Source organism: Squalius cephalus (assembly GCF_949319135.1).
Source record: "Squalius cephalus genome assembly, chromosome: 5".
NCBI classification, from domain to species: Eukaryota; Metazoa; Chordata; class Actinopteri; order Cypriniformes; family Leuciscidae; genus Squalius; species Squalius cephalus.
In genome coordinates, this window is record NC_137126.1 from 36144990 (window position 1) to 36166418 (window position 21429).

The window sequence follows — 21429 nt, forward strand, 5'->3', positions numbered from 1 at the left end:
TGATAAAGGCAAAATCTTATTTGCGACCTCTGGAGAATCAAAAAGGAAAAATATAGATTTTTTCTAATTAATATAATATATTTAAAATATATAAATATATTTAATTTAAATAATTGGCAATTGTTGAGTCTGTTAACAGACTTGGTTTTATTTCATCAGGTGCTCAAGGCTGTTTACTTGTTGCCTTAGGTATCTGTTTTAATATATAATCCATAGTACCAGAGGCTGATATCTTACCGAAGACAAACTTTCAGTTTTGATCCAAACTTATATCAGTGTGCTTTCTTTTCTGAGGAATTATCTTGAACTTTTATTCCATAAATCTTCTGTAAGACTCCTGTAGATCTGTTCTGATAACCATCTTCATAGTCCTAGTGCTTGGATTCAGCATAATTCAAGCAAAATTTTATGCATGAACTGTGTAGAAGTGATCATACAGAAGTTATGTCAAACATACTCTCTCCCGGTTCAACTTGCTTAAGTGGATTTGCGTTTCTGTTTCTGTCTGTGGAAGCTAACGCTATTTTACCTTGAGTATTCTCACGGCTCACTTTGATAAATGAATAAACCCATATTCATACCCTCTGCCTGTTTCTCTTATTTTTCCTTGCGCTGTCTCTTTCTCTCACAGGTGCTTTGAATGTTTATTTAATGAAAATGAAAAAAGGAAATTCTTGCGTTTTAGCTGTTTCACTCTGTATTTTTTGCCACTGTATTACTTCTTCCCCAGGATGTCGTTGCTTTTCAGTCAAGATGTTTTTGTCAGCGAGCTTCTGTTTGACAACTCCCTCATCTCTCTGTCTTTCTTATTCTCTCTCTGTCTCTCTTTTTGCCACTCTCCCAAACGAAATGGAACAAAGCAACTCTGCACCCCATCTAACCCCCCTCAAAAAAAAAAAAAGAGGAAAAAAGAATGATAAAGTTCTGCAGAAAATATTTTTCAATATTGTATGAGACTGGATGCCTCAGAAGAGCTGATTTTCCTTCCTGTGGTTCCTGGATAAGTAATGGAGAAGTCTTGTTAGGCAGAACTAAACATTTCCAGTGAATAATTCAGATTGAGCTGGATGTGAAAGCTTCATGATTTTTTTTTTTTTTAAATGGGCTCTGGTAATGATTGATTTGAGATTCATAATTTTTAGAGGCTTTAATGGTAGACGGTCTGTCTCATGCTCTGGGTGGACGTTACTCAGGTGAATTTAATAATCAGCTTCAAAATGGCCAAAAAGACCGATTTCTAAGCGTCAATTGTGGCAACATATAAAGTCAGATTTGACTGTGTCTTAAGTTAAACTGCTAGTAGTTTGACATGGTTCTGTCTGCATAAATTATAGTCTGGGAGAGCTCAGTGTTATAATAACAAGCTTGTACAGTACTGTTCCTGCTAACACAGGTTTGACAGTGTTGAGTCTGAGTTGAGCTGAAACTGGATGGAAGTGTGCTGGAAATATTCAAAAAGTACTCATACGTACACTGAAATCATGTCACCAAGTTTTAACCGACAAACAACAAATAATATTAGCACTATGCACTTTTTGTCTGCATAAAAATAACATGAACTGGTGAACTTTCAACATAAATCTGAATATCAAAAAGAAATAAACACTACAAAACAACAGTAAAGTCCCCCATGGATGACTGCTGCATATAAACATCATAAAAACATAAAGTCCAGGCCTGGGGTCCTCTCTCGTCTTGCACTGTTGTCACTCCTCTTTTTATCCTTCCGGAGCTCCTCCGTGTGACTCGAGACCGGTGTGGAGCTCCGCCCCCACGGCTCTCGGTCACGCCCTGCTTGCCACAGACAGATTTTAAATTAACGAAAAATATTACTTTGGTGACTTACAACAAAACATGATATCTATCTACTAATATGGGCCAAAGACTATAGATATAGAAAGACAAATAACTTCTATTAGATATGAAAAAGTTTTATTAAAGTTTTTTTTTATTGTATTCTGTTTAATGTGTTTATATTTTATTCGCTGCATATGTTCTTTTTATGCTTTCTTTTTACATGCTCAATGTTTTATTGTACAGCAAAGAGCCAATCGCTAATTGATAAAGTCATTGTGTCACTGCAGCTGCCGTTAGAAGTTCCGGTTCCCATAGAATCCTGAGACTCGCACTTAGGACTGTATATGCGCATTGGCTCATCTAACCTGAAAAATAAGCTTTTTTAATGCTATTTGAGCATAAGAAACAACATTTATGGGACAATTCATGTCAGATTGTGTTGCTGATTTTGAAATATGTTTCTATGTTTATATACTATGCAGAGGGTCTGTTCTTTCTTTTGATATATTGCATATTCAGATATTTATACAATTCTGGGGGCCATAACATTTTTGTGAAAATGACCAAAAAACGCTTTTACTGGCTGGCAATTTTGTTTTATTTTTAATGAAAAATTTTGTAAAAAATTAAAAACTTGTGGGGATAGAGTCTTTTCCTTTGTATTTTTGTCCGATTTTCAAATACGTTTTCTCTTCAAATAAAAGTAGTATTTTTGTTATTATTCCCCTTGTTGTTGGTTGGCTTTGTTCATGGCTTATAGCGCTTTAACAAAGACTTTTTTGAAATCCCTATGGGAGAGATGAATGGAAAAAATACTTCCGGAACCAGCGCTGCTGAAAAACTGTCAATCTAAATTTTTCTGAAGACAGTAGGTTCCATCTTATACATTCATAGAATTCATTCATTCATACACTCTTTCATATAATTTCTCTCAGCACCGTTCCTTCTGTCATGTTTTCACACAAAACAAAACCCAAGCTGTGCCTGCGTGAGACTTGCTAACTTTGCTTAATGCTGAACAGTATTTACCGCGAGTTTTTCAATCACCATAGTCAGGTAAATTAAATATGAAAGGTAATACTAAACGTCTGGAATTTTTAACATGGCTTATCGTCAAACCAGTAAACGCTTCATCCCTAAGTCTGAGTAAGGCCAAGCACAAACTACGAGACAGAAACTCATCACCCTGCACACATTTCTTCCCACAGGCCATCTCTCTCAATTAACACTGCCAGATATTCAGTGCAATATTTCAGAGGCATTATGAGTTTTTATATGCAATATCTAAATTCAGAGTCACAAATTCAAACTTGAGGTGTGTCTGCGATCTGAGGCTTTTTGGCGCAGGCTTAAAACAAGGGCAGAATTTTAAATGTTGAATTAATGCGTATTGTGTCCGCTCTTCCTCAGGTATGGCAGTGCTGAGTCTCAGTTTGCAGCATTTCATAGCGGGTCTTATCACCACTCTCACTTTCACCACGATGATGAACTGCACACAGAGAGCCGAGGAGAGCATACAGGTATCACACACCACTCTCTTCAACTGACCACTCTTTCTCCCTGACAGGTCAGAACAGGCTGCTTAACAGCATCACACGTGTTCACCTGAGGTCAACAGCAGGACAAGTCTGTTGTGTTTTCTCTACAGTTTCAGCAGCCAAGCTCCAAAGACAACAAAACCTGCATCTTACAGTTTTTGATAGTTGTTGACAGGTAGGGTCTCACAACAGGCCGTGAGCTGCAGAAAGCCTGAGAGTGTTTCCTGTCTGCCACATACGTGAGCACATCACAGCAGTCAAAATCTCATTCATCTGTCAGTCAATATCTCCACTCAGAGAACTGAGCAGTTTTAACACTCTCTTTAGCTCTGCACGTCAACTCATTTCAACTCATCAATCACCTACAAAGCATGCTCATCAGAAAGTATTTTCAAATTCATAGATTTGACATTTTGATTTCTTTCTTTTTCTTTTTTTAATGTGTAGCCCAGTGGTTAGTTTGCATGCTCTGACACATTGTACATTAGTGCTCTTGTGAACGATGCAAGATTGATTTGTGTTATTTCCAGACTCCGTTCCACAAACGGTTTCAAAACTTTCTTCCTAGCAAAAGTCTGCAAAGGTGCAATTTGTATATACACAACCGTTGAAAAAAAATTCGATTTCAGATTTTATGGAGTCAAAAACTCTAATGCTCACTAAGGCTGCATTTATATTTGACAGAAAGCACAGTAAATCATTTTAATATAATTTATTCCTGTGATGAATTTTCAGCATCATTACGGGCATATGGGCATAAGATGAATAAACAGCAGATAGTTTGTGAAACAAACCTAATGCACATTGTATTTCTCTTCAGATACTGCTTCTGTGCAGTGTACTGTTCTGTGCCACTTTTATAGTGTAAAGACAGCTTACTTGTCTATCAAAAACAGTCCATCTATATCACCTCTGTTCTTCACAACACTCCACTCCCTATAATGTCCCACTAATCTTGTGTTGTCTAATTTCTCTCTTTGTTAGTTCAGTTGTTCATTCTCTCTATTTGTTTATTTATGTGTCCCCTAGATGATAAACGGTAGTTCTCACTGTTCATATATCTCTCCCCTCCCATGTTCTCTCGTTTCGTCCCATCGTTCATCTTTGACATGACAGTATTGTCCTGTTTAAATGGGCCTGCGCTGCTTGCATGTGATCTTTCACTGCTCTCTTAGCTATTTGTCACTTCACCAGCTCAATACCTGCTGAATTAATGGTACTAACGAAACTCATTACACAATAAGAGAAAGCGCTAGTATGTTTTTCCTCAGCCTCTAAGCAATTAAAAACTTCAGATTCACATTTAGAAGAAAATAACCAGGAGGGTGATTGTAAACTGTAGGTTAATTCGAAATGTCCTTATAACATACTGTACATACTGTAGCGAGAGCAGCTTGTGTGTGTTTGTTTTAAGGTGGTTTTAGATGACCGAAAACCGATACTGTGAATGTTTGTGAAAAGGCCCTAGAGGGAGAAACTGAACACCTTAAACAAGTTTGTAGGAATAAAGGTACTTCACTTAACTTTGGTGGCGAGGCCATGTGAAGGAATGGACTTGGCTTTGCTTTCCCATTCTGCGTGTTAAGTCGAAGGACTAGAGTATGGAGACAGTCTCTAACGTCCAGACAAGAGAGGGATTCAGACTGCTCTTTGATCCTCCTGTTGGAATTGTTTTGATGTGAGGCAAAGTTAAAAATTGATAAATAAGAATCATGTTAAAAAGTCATCTGTTATTTTGAAGAGTATCAAACCACGTCAAAAAGGAAAGCAAACATTTCTGTTGTGCGTGTAATCTGGAGTGTTACACCGGAGTTCGAATCCTGCTCAGTTTTTTTTTTACTTTGCCTCCTCTCCTCGTTGTTTCCCGTACTATCTCTAACTGTCCTGTCCTATGAAGACATAAAGGGTCATAACATTTAAATTAACATAGCACAGTGTATATTAGTTATCGTACGATATTGGAGATATTTTTTATTTGTTGTGATATTGTATATTTCATTGTGCATGTTCAATTGTGCCTGCTCATTTCCCCTATTTTTACATTTAGATTACCTTTGCCATCATCTAACATCTACTTAAAGTTTGCCTTTACATTTTTTAATAATCTTAAATTAAATATCCATTTTCATACTGTACATTATAGTGTTATTTTAATATTATTTTATGCTATAAATACTTATATTTATTAATATTTTGAATTGGATTTTATTTTAATATTTTCAGCTTTTAAATTAAAAATTTAAAATGTAATTTTTACCATTAAAAAAAATCTATTTATCTTTGATTTACTTTTATTTCAGTTTTAATTTGAGTAATTTAAGTACTTCAACTTATTTTATTTCAGTTAGTTTCTAAGGCAACATTTAATTTTTTTTTTGCTACAGTTTGTCATCAAACATTTATATTTATTTCAGTCAATGAAAACTTTTTTCATAGTTTTAGTTGACAACGACAAAACTGAAAAATGATATGCCTAGCATTACATGTTGTAGTGTTTAAATTCACTTGTATTATTTAACATGACAGATTTTTAGTTTGTGTTTTCTTTTTTAATTATTTAGGCAATATACAGGTGCTGGTCATAAAATTAGAATATCATCAAAAAGTTGATTTATTTCAGTAATTCCATTAAAAAAGTGAAACTTGTATATTATATAGACTCATTACATGCAAAGTGAGATATCTCAAGCCTTTATTTGTTATAATTTTGATGATTATGCCTTACAGCTTATGAAAACCACAAAATCAAAATCTCAGAAAATTAGAATATTACATGAAATCACACAGTAATTACACAGTAATCCCATGGTCATTGAACCAGGTTTTGGTTCTTTTGGCAGTGTGGGCAGGTGCAAATCCTGCTGGAAAATGAAGGAAGCATGAAGTGCTCTGGAAATGTCCTGGTAGACGGCTGCGTTGACTCTGGATTTAATAAAGCACAGTGGACCAAAGTCCTCTTTTCTGATGAGAGCAAATTTTGCATCTCATTTGGAAACCAAGGTCCCAGAGTCTGGAGGAAGAATGGAGAGGCACACAATCCAAGAAGCTTGAAGTCCAGTGTGAAGTTTCCACAGTCTGTGTTGGTTTGGGGAGCCATGTCATCGGCTGGTGTTGGTCCACTGTGCTGTCCACTCAACGCAGCCGTCTACCAGGACATTTCCAGAGCACTTCATGCTTCCTTCAGCAGACAAGCTTTATGGAGATGCTTCCTTCATTTTCCAGCAGGATTTGCACCTGCCCACACTGCCAAAATAACCAAAACCTGGTTCAGTGACCATGGGATTACTGTGTAATTACTGTGTGATTTCATGAAATATTCTAATTTTCTGAGATTTTGATTTTGTGGTTTTCATAAGCTGTAAGCCATAATCATCAAAATGATAACAAATAAAGGCTTGAGATATCTCACTTTGCATGTAATGAGTCTATATAATATACAAGTTTAACTTTTTTAACGGAATTACTGAAATAAATCAACTTTTTGATGATATTCTAATTTTATGACCAGCACCTGTAGTGTAGAATTGTAATATAAGTCATTTGTTGGTTTTCGGCCATAACATGGAAACATTTTTTATTGGTCAATTTTTTTAAATCAGTGCATCCTTAATGTAAAGATCTCTTTTGTAATTAAGTGCTGGACATGGATCTGAAAACATTTTTTTTTAAAAGTAGAGATCAGTGAATAAATAACAGTTGTACACATGTGTAACATCTGAGTCTAGCTTAACAGCAAAGCACATTCCCCTTTCTTTATAATTTACTGTCCCTTTTTCACTATTCTTGAGTCAAAAGTGAATGCTAAAACTCTTTCTATATTTGCCTCTCTCTGTCTGTCAATCTTTAGGCCACCCACTACAGTTTTCTGGCCACTCTGGAGGTCCTAGGGAAACTGAGTTTTAGTGCCCTGGCTGGAGGTATGGTGGACACTGTGGGGTTTCCCATAGCCTTCATCCTCTTCCTCTTCCTCACCTCCAGCAGTGCACTGCACGTGTGGAGAGCCACAGAGACTGGTGTCCTGAAGGAGCAGCTTAAAGGCCAGCCACTGTGACCAGTGTGAGCCTAAAAGAGGGCTGAGTGAGTTAATGTCTGGGTGAAAGAGAGCGAGATTGAATCTTATGCTTAGAATAAGATACTGGTGACCAAATAGACAGACAAGCAAATATGTTGTTTTTATTTGTATTTATTTATGACACAACCAGCATTGTCCGAGACAAAAGCCACATGCGCACTCTCAGTACCTCTGAAAAACACTGCAAATGTTTAACAGCCACATATAGTCAACTATTTAAAGGTACTTGCTTTTATGAAACAAGTCATCCTGAATGGCAAGCAGACTGAGCTATGGCAACACTGTGAGCATGCCATGTAGTCTGTCTGAAGGACTACAGTTGTTCATTAAAAAAGACAAATGGTTTATCCATTGTTTGCTATAATGGACAATGCTAAATGTGTAATTCAACAGAATTGTACTAGTTATAAAAGGTTTAAAGCTTGTTTAAGGGTCTAGTATAGTTTGGTTTAGTTATACACACCCTAGTCATTAACACATTTTCTTATATGCAGCATGTATTCATCTTAGAAATGCCTTTAGTTTTTAATCGCAGACACAGTTCAGCTTAATGACCAATCAGCAGCATGCTGGATTTTAAGAATCGCTTGACTTTAGAGTCATGCAAATTTGGAAGCAGTATGAACATTGAATTATGGTTCTATGATTAGTGGAGTGCTTTTTTGTATTCTCAATGCAATACTTTTATTAAAGGGGTCATATCACGGGAAAATAAAAGTTCAATGTACTATGAAAAAGCACTGTACCTTTTGACAATATTATACATTTACTCTTATTTGTAGTTCAGCAACTACAAAAAATATGACCTAACTCCACAAGAATTAGTGATGAGAGTTAAATAAGTTAAAAACCTTGTGCTGCTCCCGGTTGGGTATAGCACCTGAATATCTGCTTATCCTTCCTAGGATTGTTAGGAAATGTTAGGAAAGAATGGCCCAGCAGAACACGTGACCCAACTATTTCTCATTTCACTTACCTAGACTGTGTTTACATATGCAAGGCACAACACCAAAAATTGCTGTTTCATTCAGCGAGTCAGAAGAAAGAGGGTGGAGAGCAGTCATGATAATACTAAATTAGGACTGTTTTGATATCTAAAACTTGACTAACATTGTAAGTGGACCTCAGGGAAAAAATATTCTAGAAAGTATGATATGACCCCTTTAATGTCTGTTAAATACTGTACATTGAAACAGTCAACTCATCAAGCTCATTTTTTTGAGCCAATACTATTTTGTTTAAAATAATTAATTTTTTGTATTGTGAGTTGTCTGCATTTCCTATGCAATAACACAGATTCATGATTTTTCAATATAACTGCTTCTCATCATACCTGAAAAAGAATTATTTAATTTTTTTATTTTTTTTTTGAGGTTCTTGAGTCAGTGAAATTTAGACTATCATCATGAATCGATATACAAACCTTAATCCTGAAGTTCTTGTAAAGGACTGTGGGTAATTCTCTGAGTCACTATCTTCCTGAGCCATGTTTTATTTTTGAATATGTTTGAATTGCCTTGCTTTTTTATATAGTTTATTGCAGAGCCAAAACATGTGGAGATATTGTTGAGACTAGATGGGTATACGTGTGGATTTTGCCATAACTAATGTGTTTAAGATACCTTGAATCTATAACATATTATAATTGTTTATACAAATTTTGGAGGGCAATTTTAATTGCAAAAAAAAAAAAAAAATGAAAATGCAACTATACATGTATAAAGCACATTAGGTCCGTGTACGTTCAATGCGTTCATTCGTTTTTCGATTTAATATTGAAATTAGGAATTTTTTTTTTCTTCTTCTTTTTTTCTTTTTTTCACAACAACCAAAAATTAAAAAAATACGAGAATTCAGCTTGATTTTATATTTTTAGACCACATGTAGGGCATGAAACGCCACTTTCTTCTGATTGGTCAACCAAAGATCAACCCATTCTTCCACAGTTCCGTGCAGAATAGAAGTCCTCCGCTTCTGGATGGATTCTTTAAAATCTTTATTACAAATAATCTCTCTCTCATCCAACAACCGGACTAAGGAATGCTTTGACATAAATTGGCCTAGTTTGTAGTAGGGTTTTCTTCTCTATAGACATGGGTTCGACAACCTACGTGCCAGAGAAATATTATCTGATTATTTCAGAAATATTAATGTTGGTTGTCTCTCATCTGCACCCACATTACCCATCAGCCTACTTCTTCAGCACAACACTGGATTTATTTAGTTGTCCAACTATAAAAATCTGTGTGGCAAAGCTGTGTGACCCACCGGACAGCACGTATCGGATAATTTATGTTGTAGCGAAGCGCACAAAAATGAGCCGTTTTCTACTTTCAATATTAAATCTAAAAATGATTGAACGCCGCGTACACGGACCCATTTACAGTAAATGTTTTCCATGCTTGTATAGTGTAGTATAGACTTGTGTCATTTTGCTCTTGGTTTCATGTTAACAATGCTTCTGATTTTTTGTTTTTTGTTTTTTTAGAAATAGAAACAGACAGCCACAACTGAATAAAACATTTTTAAAATGGTTCAAAGCTCATCCTTTTATTAGATAACTGAAAAAGGTATGGCCAATTGATGGTTATCATTAAATACTCTGATTAACAAAGGCCTTACCAAACAAAAAAAAACATATTTTGGGGACATTAGCCCTGACTATACATGTAGGAGACTAAAAAATAAAAGCTATTACTGATCCCAGTGTGTGCCTGTGCTTTTGTGAGCTTATCAGACAAGAATTAAAAGCCATTAGTCTGTGTTATCAAGAGATCCTGGGCCATAAGACTTAAATTTAGTCTTTAGAAAATCCAATATTGTGTTGTGTACATTTGTGTTTTATACACTGCTCTAAAGATCTAAAGCAGAGTGAAATTCTTACAACTCAAGTATTTTCCCAGATGGAGCCTGGCGATGTTTCCCCATGAGATGACGCAATAGAACCGTATGTTGTTGATGAGACTGAACCATATCCCCAGCTTTTACCATGACACTGTATACTCTCCCTCACCATGACAGAGAGGTGATTCTTCCCGATCTGTCAAAGGGATTAGGAGTCCTTATGTAATTCATGAATAGACCTGCACTTCACCTTTTCACTGTGACATTATTTCCTGGGTGGTTTAGATAGAGAAAAAGGACAGGGAAGAAAGGAAGGGAGAGTCTTCTTCACACTTCACCTTCGGAAAATAACAAGAGACCAAGAACTGGTCAAATGGAGAGTGTGTATGTTTACATGCACCTTTATAATTGAGCTACAGCAGGTTTTTTCATAGTCTTCAAAAGTATATTCAGAAATATAGATTAACTATGCATTACACTCTAAAAAGTGATCAGTTGACTTGAAAAAAAAGTGAGGAAACCCGTTGCCTTTAAATAAACTTCATGCGTAATTGTTATGTGGTTATAAAAGTTATGTGGAATTGTCAAGTTCACATAACTTATTTTTTTCAATTACGCATGATGTTTCTTTCTTAATAATTATAAGGCAACGGGTTACCTCACTTTTTTTAAGTTAAGTTAACTGATCACTTTTTACAGTGTATTTATTTTACAGTATGTATTGTATAGTTTCTTCAGCTCTTAGCCAGAAACAGAAACTGGTGCTTGCTTTAAGTACATTACGGTGGAAAATGTTAAATCTGGGTCCACATGTTTTAGCGAAAATGGAATGTACTGTATGTCACTCACATGTCACGTCATTAAATTGGCTGTGCTTTCAGCTATGAAAAAGTGTAGCTGTTTAACATGTTTTCAAAATGTATTCAGTAAATCAATTGACCCAGTTTCAATCAATTTACACAGTCTGTGATTATGCGTTTTTTACAGTGATTTTTTATTTTCATGTAAAAAGAATTTATGTACATTGACATTTATTAGTTAATTCAACAATATACTTTGCGTTTTATCACCTAATATAGTGAATCACTCTTTTGTAAAATCATAGAAACACTAATATGTTTTTTTTTTTTTTTTTTGGGCTATTGGATCAACTGGGAATGCAAAAATTATCTTTGTTGTAGTTTCCTTTAACCAGAAGTTTATCCATCTATGACAACTTCCGCATCTGAGAGCCCCAGATAAGTGAAAAGGGTCCATTCTGCTGATTTTTCCTTCAAAACCAACACAGGAAATACTTGTGAAAATAAGTGTTAAATATGTAAAATGTAGTCTGTCGAATCCATCTCTGCCTGTTATATTTTTGTGGTAGAATTTCTGTTGGTACAAAAATAAAAAGTATTGATTATTTTAATGAACACTGCCTACATTTTCTTAAATTGTTAGCCTCATAGATTGTTCTGTTTTCTCCTTAGACTTTGGTCAAATAGCCAGTTAACCTCCAATTAGCTTTGGGTATGAAATGTGGTCTGGATTCCCATTTACAAACAGCTGAATGTGACCACCAACTGTTTTTAAGGTAGCAAAGCTGTTGTAAATTGACTTGTCTTACCTAATAGCAACAAACAATAGGTATGACATGAAACAGACCTCAAGTTGTTTCTTGTGCTTTTCCCAGGCATTGAGTTTCCATTTTCTGGGAGCAGAAAGAAGCATTAGAGCCTCAGGTCTTTGGGAAATAAGCTGAGAAGAGAAGAAAGGACACAGTGTAGAGTGAGAAGTAAAGGGACAGTTTGTCTCGTGGTGTCGATTGGAGACAGACCCCCGACTGGGTCCGAGAAATTGGGAGGAGTTGTCCAGCTGAGTGAGTGAGTCCAGAGACTGTACAGTCACCAAAGCCATTCTGCTGCTTTCAGTTTCAGCCTGTCTGCATGTCTCATCCAAACCTTGCACAATATTTTTAACTTGAAACTTGACCGTTCCGAATCCTTAAATGTGCACCATGTAAGCAGTAAAATTGGAGTATCTTTGAGATACTATTATAGTTTTAATTCATTTTTTTTTTATTCAAAATATTGTTATTTTTATATTTTTTTAATTTAAATGTTTAGCTAGTTTTAGTAATTTAGTCTATAAAGTTAAATATATATATATATATATATATATATATATATATATATATATATATATATATATATGTGTGTGTGTGTGTGTGTGTATAGTTTTATACATTTTATTTCATTTTTAGTTATTTTAGTTCATCAAGTTAAACTAAATAAACGAGTCTCCTTGGCAAATAGCTGCAAAAAAATAAATAATAAGTTTAAGGTTTTAAGATGAATCTCTTGTTGTATTCCTCATTTGTAAGTCGCTTTGGATAAAAGCATTGATTTGGATTAATTTTATTAAATGTAAGGTGTTTTATATATTTGATTTTATTTCAGTTAATGTTTATTTTCAAGTAACAAAAATAATTTGTATGGTTTTAGTTAACTATAATAACCCTGGTTGTGACTTAAAACCTCTTATCAGTAGTTTAATATTTATTTTTGGCCATAATAGAATAACAAGTTATGCCCATCATTAAGGGATGCACTCTTTTGTGTCAAAGGGATAGTTCATCCAAAAAGGAAAAAGCTTTGATAATGTATTCATATTACCTCATTGTTTCAAACCTGTATGACTTTTGTTTCTGTGGAACATAGAGGTTTTTCTTTTTCTTATGTCTTTTAAAGGTTTTCTAGGGTTTTTGTCCATTTAATAAAAGTCAGTGGAGTCCAATGTTATTTGAACCCCATTGACTTTTAAAATATCTTCTTTTTTCCACAGAAGAAATAAATTCGTAAAGATTTGGAATGCCATGAGGGTGAGTAAATGAAAAATTTTGGGCTGAACTATCCCTTTAACAGTTAACTCTAACTAACCCTATACCATAAATTATAAATTGACTAACCCTCTCCTCTGATGATGTTCTTAGTCCCTGTATTAAAAACCAGCCGGCTAGCTTCCTCCTCATGCGCGTGATTAAGTTTCCTTCGTGAGACGGGCTGATATTGCAACATGTTTTAATATCGACTAACAAAAGTGTTTTGTGGAGCCCCCGAAGGGAAGAGGTGTTGGCTTTTTCAGCGCAGCTTTTTGTGGGCAGGCCGGCAGAATGCGCTGGTGGCTCTTTGTCTTCCAGGGAAACCCTAGCCGGGAGGTGCGGGCTGAGCGCGGAGTGGCGGCATCGGATAACCATGCATTTCCTCTCTTGCTATTTACCGGCCTTTTGTTTGTTTTCCGAATGCGAAATATATACATGTCGCCAGATCAGATCTGCTTTCCACACGTTGCCCCTCTCTTTGTTTCGTTTTTTATTCATCATCCTCCTCCTCTTCTCCTCCTCTTTCTCCTCTGCCTTTCCAAACTCTTCATGCACTGTCAAAAGTCTGTGCGCCTGTTCTTGAATATTTCTGACTGAATTTGATAACCCTCTCAGAACTGTTCAGATATCATTTACATAATGCAGTCTATTATTTAGGAGGTATAACACTTTCAGTTGTGTGCCAACATTGTAGAAAAGGTGGTGGTGTTCGTTTGTGATGAAGGGAGATTGGGTAAGCTTTAGGTGACCTAAAGGTCATGTTGCCGCTCTTCAGCACACGGGACAGTCAATATGTTGAACATAATCAGGTTTGAGATCAATATTTTGGTTCCCAAATATTTCCTCACCGCTAATTTAACTATACAGCATAGTAGGGTTCGAAAGTCTGAGAACATATTGAAAGTCTGTGCTGGTTAATTGCGGTCATTTTACAAGAAAAAGCTTCAGTGACTTAGATTGGCCAACAGTTGTTTTCTTGAAAATGAGTATCATTTGTAGTTGCAATCAAAATGATTCAACCCCCTTGATCTGCAAAGACTTTTTGCTGCTGAGAACAACATTTAATGAAAAAATTCAACAAAGGCATCAGTAAATTATTATGAGTGATTCTGAGAATGTCAAGTTGATGAAAAATTTTTAAAAAATCTAATTTTGTGAGAATCTTTTATTCTTTATAACCTCCAAGAAACGCTACTGTAAGTGCTTAGAAGCTACTGTCACCTCTCTACTGTGATCTTGGCCAATTCCTCGCTTGAAAAAGCTTACAGATGACTGATAATCTTTGGTTTTCATATTACCACTGGTTTCTTCAAATATTTTCACTGAAATTTAAATCTGAAGACTGTACAGGCCACTCAAGAATCAATCTACGACTGATGTACTGAAATCTTCAGTAGATTTGGGTGTATAATTTGGGATGGCTGTCCTGCAGGAAAGTCCACTGATCATCAAGCTTCAGTCTCTGCACCCAAGGCATCACCATCTTTGCCAAAATGACTTGATGCTTTAAAGAATTCATGATGTCATTCATTCAGTCAAGATTTCCACTTCCTGCAACAGCAAAGCACCCCTATGACTGGACCACCTCCTTGTTTGACCATGGAGATTGTGTTCTTTTGCTCATAAGCTTTACATTTTTTGCTCTAGACATACCGCTGATCGCTGATCTGGAACTTTTTTAAGGTCCAAAAAGTTCCAGTTTGGTCACATCACTCCATAAAACATACTTCCAGAACTCCATAGGTTGATCCAAATGAATTTGAACACATTGAAGTTTGCCTTTTATGTTATTCTTGGTCAAGGGTGGCATTCGGCAAGATGTCTCAGCATTAAGGCCATGCTTGTCTACTGTTCTTCTTATTCTCTGCTTTGAAATGTTTTTTTTTTTCTCCTTTCATCGGGTCATCTTGCAAATCTTTGGCAGTAAATTAAGGGTTTTTCTCAGTTGCTCTGATCAAACATTTTATTCCCCTTAATGATATTGTGCTTTTTCTTCACCACCCTCAAAGGTTTTCTGGTACAACACATTTTAAACGTATGAATAAGGCTGCCAGCTGTGTCTCTAGGAACTTTTAGTGTTTTGGAAATCTCCTTGTGGCCATAGACTTTCTAATGTAATAAAACCATCTGTTCTCTATAGTTTTTGTAAGAGCTCTTTTGACCTGGCCATATTTGCTATTCAACTTTAGCACATGCATGAGCTAAATGTATGTATGTGTCACAGCACAAGCTAATTCAGTTTAGTTATAGAGTTTCCAAATGCTTAATTGTGTTTTAACACAATTTTGTACCATACCATACAAATAAGTGACTTAAAAACAGCAGTATTGAAAAGGGGTTGAATAATTGTGCTATATATATACAGTATATATATATATATATATATATATATATATATATATATATATATATATACAGTGCAATGCATAAGTGAATACACCCATGCTAAAGTTGACTAAAAAGAGGAATAAAAAATCATATTTTGGAAATTGAACTTAATGCCTTAATTTAAAAAATTAGGAAAAATCCAACCTTTAAGGACACCAATTTTCTTTGTGAATGAATAATGTATCGTAAATAAATAAATGTTCTTCCTTAAAATACATGGTGCATAAGTGAGTACACCCCTATGTTAAATTACCATAGAGGCAGGCAGATTTTTATTTTTAAGTATTTTTTAAAAAAAATTGTTAGGATACTATGCATCCTGATAAAGTTCCCTTGGCCTTTGGAATTAAAATAGCCCCACATCATCACATAGCCTTCACCATACCTAGAGATTGGCATGGGGTACTTTCCATAAGATCATCTCTCAATGCAAATCAAACTAGCTTTTAGGCTAACTGAAATAAAACCATGCCAATCTCTAGGTATGGTGAAGGCTATGTGATGATGTGGGGCTATTTTAATTCCAAAGGCCAAGGGAACTTTATCAGGATGCATAGTATCCTAATTAAAAATTAAAAAAAATACTTAAAAATAAAAATCTGCCTGCCTCTATGGGAATTTAACATAGGGGTGTACTCACTTATGCACCATGTATTTTAAGGAAGAACATTTTTTTATTTACGATACATTATTCATTCACAAAGAAAATTGGTGTCCTTAAAGGTTGGATTTTTCCTAATTTTTTAAATTAAGGCATTAAGTTCAATTTCCAAAATATGATTTTTTATTCCTCTTTTTAGTCAACTTTAGCATGGGTGTATTCACTTATGCATTGCACTGTATATACAGTATATATATATATATATATATAAATAAAAAAACACTATTACTCAAAAGCATTATATTATATTTTGACATTATCACTTTTAATTTGCCACTAAACTGATAGATAATTTTTTTTAAAACTCTGTATCTTTAGAAAAGCTTACACTTGTAAATTATTACAGTCTCTGAGGGGTTGAATTATTTTGATTGTAACGGTATATCCAATAATTCAAATTATCCTGTGCTTTAAATATGTATTTGGTTAAAAAGATGAATAATCACGTCAGACTCATCTTATTTCCCTAGTAAAAGGAGAGAAGTTTTTTGTTCCTTTTTAACCAAGTGCCCACACAATAATCATATTAAGCTATTTTTACCAACCTGACTTTAATCTGCATAAATATTCATAGGCAAATATTCATTCATAGACAAGGGAAATACATGAGTAGTGGCTTAGTCTGTCAAACGCAATTCAGAATTTCATTTAGAATTCCTTTTAAATTTAAATTCCATTCCTGATTTTGAATTGTGATAGCAAGCAAGATATAGAACTGCCATTTTAATTTTATTGTAAGAAAATATAACTAAAATGAATAGAAATGTAATATAATGTAATCAATAGAAGCTGTAATTTTAACTAGAAAAGTAAGTCCAGACAAACTATGAATGTTTAAGGTTTATAAGCCGGATGGATGGATGGATGGACAGATGGATACAGTAGATAAATGGGTGAATGTATGGATACGATGGATGGATGGATGGATGGATGAATGGATGGATACAGTAGATAGATGGGTGAATGTATATGTAATATAAATCCCTTTAGATCTGTTTATGAGAAGGAAGGAGACCAGGGTCGGCTGGCTGAGACTCGTGGGTACTTTAATAATAAACTCAATTCGTACATAACAATCGCGCCACATGCGCTCACAAACTCAATATAATGTTACAGCAACAAGCAGTTCTGTTTCCTCAGTCCACAAGTGTCTCAGTCCGCTTCCAGTGTGTCCCACGAGTGCTCAGCCCTTCTCTCTCCTCCATGGCTGTGAGAGCTCTCCTTAAATGCAGTCTCCCCACGCCAATTACTGCAACGAGACACAGGTGTCAATCATTTCGTATTTAACCCACTTACCGCTGCTTCTCTCCCCGCTCTCTCTCCTGTCGCAGACCTCGCTGAACCACGCCCCCCTCGCCACATACCCCCACCGCCCGACTCAGGCCGGGGAGCCATCCGGCCTGCAGCCTCCCCCCCCCTCCTCCTGGAGAGGAAGTCGGCCACAGCCATCTGTACACCCGGCCTGTGGATCACCTGGAACTTAAAAGGCTGTAAAGCGAGATACCAACGAGTGATCCGCGCGTTGGTATCCTTCATGCGGTGGAGCCACTGCAGGGGAGCGTGGTCCGAACAGAGGGTGAACTCCCGCCCCAGGAGGTAGTAGCGAAGGGTGAGGACCGCCCACCTGATAGCCAAGCATTCCTTCTCGATGGTGCTGTACTTAGTCTCTCTCTTCGAGAGCTTGCGACTAATGTACAGCACCGGGCGATCCTCCCCCTCCACCTCCTGGGACAGTACAGCACCCAGCCCCCTGTCCGACGCGTCAGTCTGCAACAAAAAAGGGAGAGAAAAGTTAGGGGAGTGTAAGAGCGGCCCGCCACACAGAGCAGCCTTAACCTTGGTAAAAACCTGTTGGCACTGCTCCGTCCACTGGACCGTATCTGGCACTTCCTTTTTAGTGAGGTCAGTCAGCGGGCTGGTGAGGTCCGAATAACCAGGAATAAACCTTCTATAATATCCCGCCAGCCCCAGGAACTGCCTCACCTCCTTTTTGGTCTTAGGTCTCGGACAGGTTGCAATTGCTGCGGTCTTATCAATTTGAGGACGCACCTGCCCATGACCTAAGTGGAAACCCAGATACCTTACTTCCAACCGCCCAACTGCACACTTCTTCGGGTTGGCCGTCAGCCCCGCCTGTCTCAGCGCCCTAAGAACGGCCCTCACATGCTCCATATGCCGCTGCCAATCATTACTGTAGATGATAATATCATCCAAGTAAGCAGCGGCATATGCAGTGTGGGGCCGCAGAACCTTATCCATAAGGCGCTGAAACGTAGCCGGAGCCCCGAACAGCCCGAAAGGAAGTGTCACAAATTGGTGTAATCCAAACGGCGTGGTGAAAGCCGTCTTTTCTTTGGACATGGGAGATAAGGGGATCTGCCAATATCCTTTCGTTAAGTCCAATGTCGAGTAAAAACGAGCCGAGCCCAACCGATCAAGCAACTCGTCAATCCGCGGCATTGGATATGCGTCGAATTTCGACACTGCGTTCACCCTGCGATAGTCTACACAGAACCGCACCGAGCCGTCCGTTTTAGGAACTAAAACTATCGGGCTCGCCCAGTCACTGTAAGACTCCTCGATTACCCCCAACTCCAGCATTGCCTCTAATTCGGTCTGAACCACTTTTTTTTTGTGTTCAGGCAACCTGTATGGCCGGCCGCGAACTACCACGCCCGGCTCCGTCTCAATGTGGTGCTGAATCAGATTAGTACGACCGGGCAGGGGCGAAAACACATCTGCAAACTCAGATTGTATCTTTGCAATGTCAGCGAGCTGCGAGGGCGAGAGGTGATCTCCTCCGGGGGCCAGGGCGAGAGATTTCCCTTTTACGATCGCCTCTGGCCCGAGATCTTCCTCCCCACTCACTGCCGTTGCAAGCAACACTGACTCCTCCTCACTCCACTTTTTCAGGAGATTGAGGTGATAGATCTGTCGTGAATCGCCTCTGTCCGTTCGTATTACTTCATAATTGAGATCGCCTATTCGCTGTGTGACCTCAAAGGGTCCTTGCCACTTAGCTAATAATTTAGAGCTGGAAGTTGGTAGTAACACGAGCACTTTATCTCCCTGTGTGAATTCTCTAAGCTTAGTTCCCCTGTTATATAGCCGGCTTTGCCTGTCCTGAGCCTGGAGCAAATTCTCCATAGAGAGCCGCCCCAGTGTATGGAGTTTTGCTCTCAGGTCCACGACATACTGAATTTCATTTTTGCTATCCGAGCGTCCGTCCTCCCAAGTTTCTTTCAGGACGTCTAAAACCCCGCGAGGCTGACGTCCGTAAAGAAGCTCGAATGGGGAAAACCCCGTGGAGGCTTGCGGGACCTCGCGCACAGCAAATAAGAGGGGTTCTAGCCATCTGTCCCAATTTTTTGCGTCCTCTTGTACGAATTTACGAATCATTGTCTTCAACGTGCGATTAAACCGTTCGACCAGCCCGTCCGTTTGTGGGTGATAGACACTGGTTCGTACCGATTTAATGCCCAATAATTCGTACAATTCGCTTAACGTGCGAGACATAAACGCGGTGCCCTGATCCGTGAGAATCTCTTTCGGGATTCCCACGCGGGAGATTAAACGAAACAATGCGTCCGCCACACTTTTAGCGGAAATGGTGCGGAGCGCCACTGCTTCGGGATATCGCGTTGCGTAGTCCACTATGACCAACGCAAAGCGATGTCCCCGTGCGGTTCGTTCTAATGGCCCGATGAGGTCCATACCAATTCTCTCGAAGGGGACCTGCATGAGAGGTAAAGGGCGCAAAGGCGCTTTTGGGGCGGCCGGTGGGTTCACCAACTGACATTCACGACACGACGCGCACCATCTGCGCACGTTCTCGTGAATGCCCGGCCAAAAGAATCGGGTCATTAGACGATTTAGTGTGGAAGTCATTCCTAAATGCCCAGCCATCGGATTACAATGCGCCGTCTGGAAAAGCATTTCCCGACGGCTCCGTGGTACTAACAATTGGGTTGTATCTTCCTTTGTCTGAGTGTCTTGGGTCACTCGATACAACCTGTCCTTAATTATGGCAAAATAAGGATAGGAGAGCGCGCGATCAGGTTGGAGGGGCTGCCCATCGATGGAACGGACCTGTTCAAATGCATGTTTGAGCGTCTCATCTTGCGACTGTTCCAGAGGAAAGTCATCGCGGTTGGAGAGGTTTAACCTCTCCACGCCGCTCGCATCCTCTGAAACAGACCCGCTAGGTCCAGGTACAGCCTCTCCCACCTGAGTGCTAGCTCCCCTTCCCCGCCCTCTCTTTTTCCCAGAGACATCCGTTGTCAAATACCCCAATAATTGTGCGAAACCTGGCCAATTTGTCCCCAGAATTAACGGATGTCGGAGGCGCGGACTAACTGCCACCTCCACACAATGATTTTGTCCCTTGAATTTAATAGTGATGGCTCTTAACGGGTATTCCACTATATCCCCGTGCACACACCTCACCTTAACCATGCGGCCCGTATCCAATGCCCCAGATTGTATCAGGCTTTGATGGATAGAGGTCTGGTTACAACCAGAATCCACCAATGCCTGATAGGTACCCCCCTTAATACTCACAGGTATCTGGTACAACCCGGCTTGATCAGAGGCGAGGGGGGCGTGGTTCAGGGAGGTCTGCGACAGGAGGAGAGAGATTGATGGCAGGGGTTCGCCGACCCCGGAGCACGCCGCCATCTGGTCCTCCGCCAGTTGGATGGCCAGATCCAGCGACGCCGGTCGGTGGCACTGGACCCACTGGGCAGTCCTCCTTGGCAGCCGGGAAATGAACTGCTCCAGTACCACCTTGTTGATAATGTCCTCGGCGTCGCTTCCTCCGGCCAACAGCCATTTGCGGCACGAGTCCCGGAGCTGCTGTGCCAGGACAAAGGGTCGGCCCGCTTCCGCCAATTCCAGTGAGCGGAAGCGCTGTCGATGTTGTTCAGGGTTGAGGCCGACCCTTTGGAGAATAGCTCGTCGTAGATCGGCGTACACCAGGAGGTTCTGGACGGGCAGTTGTTGAGCAGCCTTCTGGGCTTCCCCCGACAGCAGTGGTATCAGGCGCACCGGCCAGCTGGCCTGTGGCCACTCACATGCCTCGGCCGTCCGCTCAAACAAGTCCATGAAGGCCTCGGGATCATCAGCGGGTCCCATCTTACTCAGAGGCATGTGAGCTGCTGCGGTGGCCGCAGCGCCGGGGAAAGCCGACTCCGTCCGAACCCCCCGGTCCAGCCAGCTCCGGAACAGCTCGCGGTCCTCCTGCTGGGCTTGCATCATCACGTGGAAC

The 21429-nt window shown here is 38.9% G+C and overlaps 1 protein-coding gene and 1 long non-coding RNA gene across 8 annotated transcripts in view; one reads left to right on the forward strand and one right to left on the reverse strand.

Moving 5' to 3' along the window:
• mfsd3 (major facilitator superfamily domain containing 3) overlaps nucleotides 1-21429 on the forward strand; it is a 44036-nt gene that overhangs the window by 15127 nt on the left and 7480 nt on the right. For 2 of the 7 annotated variants that reach the window (XM_079872313.1, XM_079872318.1), the window contains exons 5-6: nucleotides 3208-3317; nucleotides 7183-8434. In XM_079872313.1, the coding sequence (XP_079728439.1) occupies nucleotides 3208-3317; nucleotides 7183-7386 (314 nt within the window). In that variant the 3' untranslated portion in view covers nucleotides 7387-8434. Of the gene's footprint in view, nucleotides 1-3207; nucleotides 3318-7182; nucleotides 8435-8780; nucleotides 9210-9895; nucleotides 10046-10310; nucleotides 10605-11926; nucleotides 12228-21429 lie in introns of those variants that run through there. The other 5 variants (XM_079872315.1, XM_079872316.1, XM_079872319.1 and 2 more) reach the window with 5 other exon arrangements.
• Nucleotides 9127-11664, reverse strand: LOC307159109. The gene is made up of 2 exons (XR_013821336.1): nucleotides 10910-11664; nucleotides 9127-10750 (listed from the first exon to the last, which is right to left on the reverse strand). It is a non-coding gene; the product is annotated as an uncharacterized lncRNA (long non-coding RNA).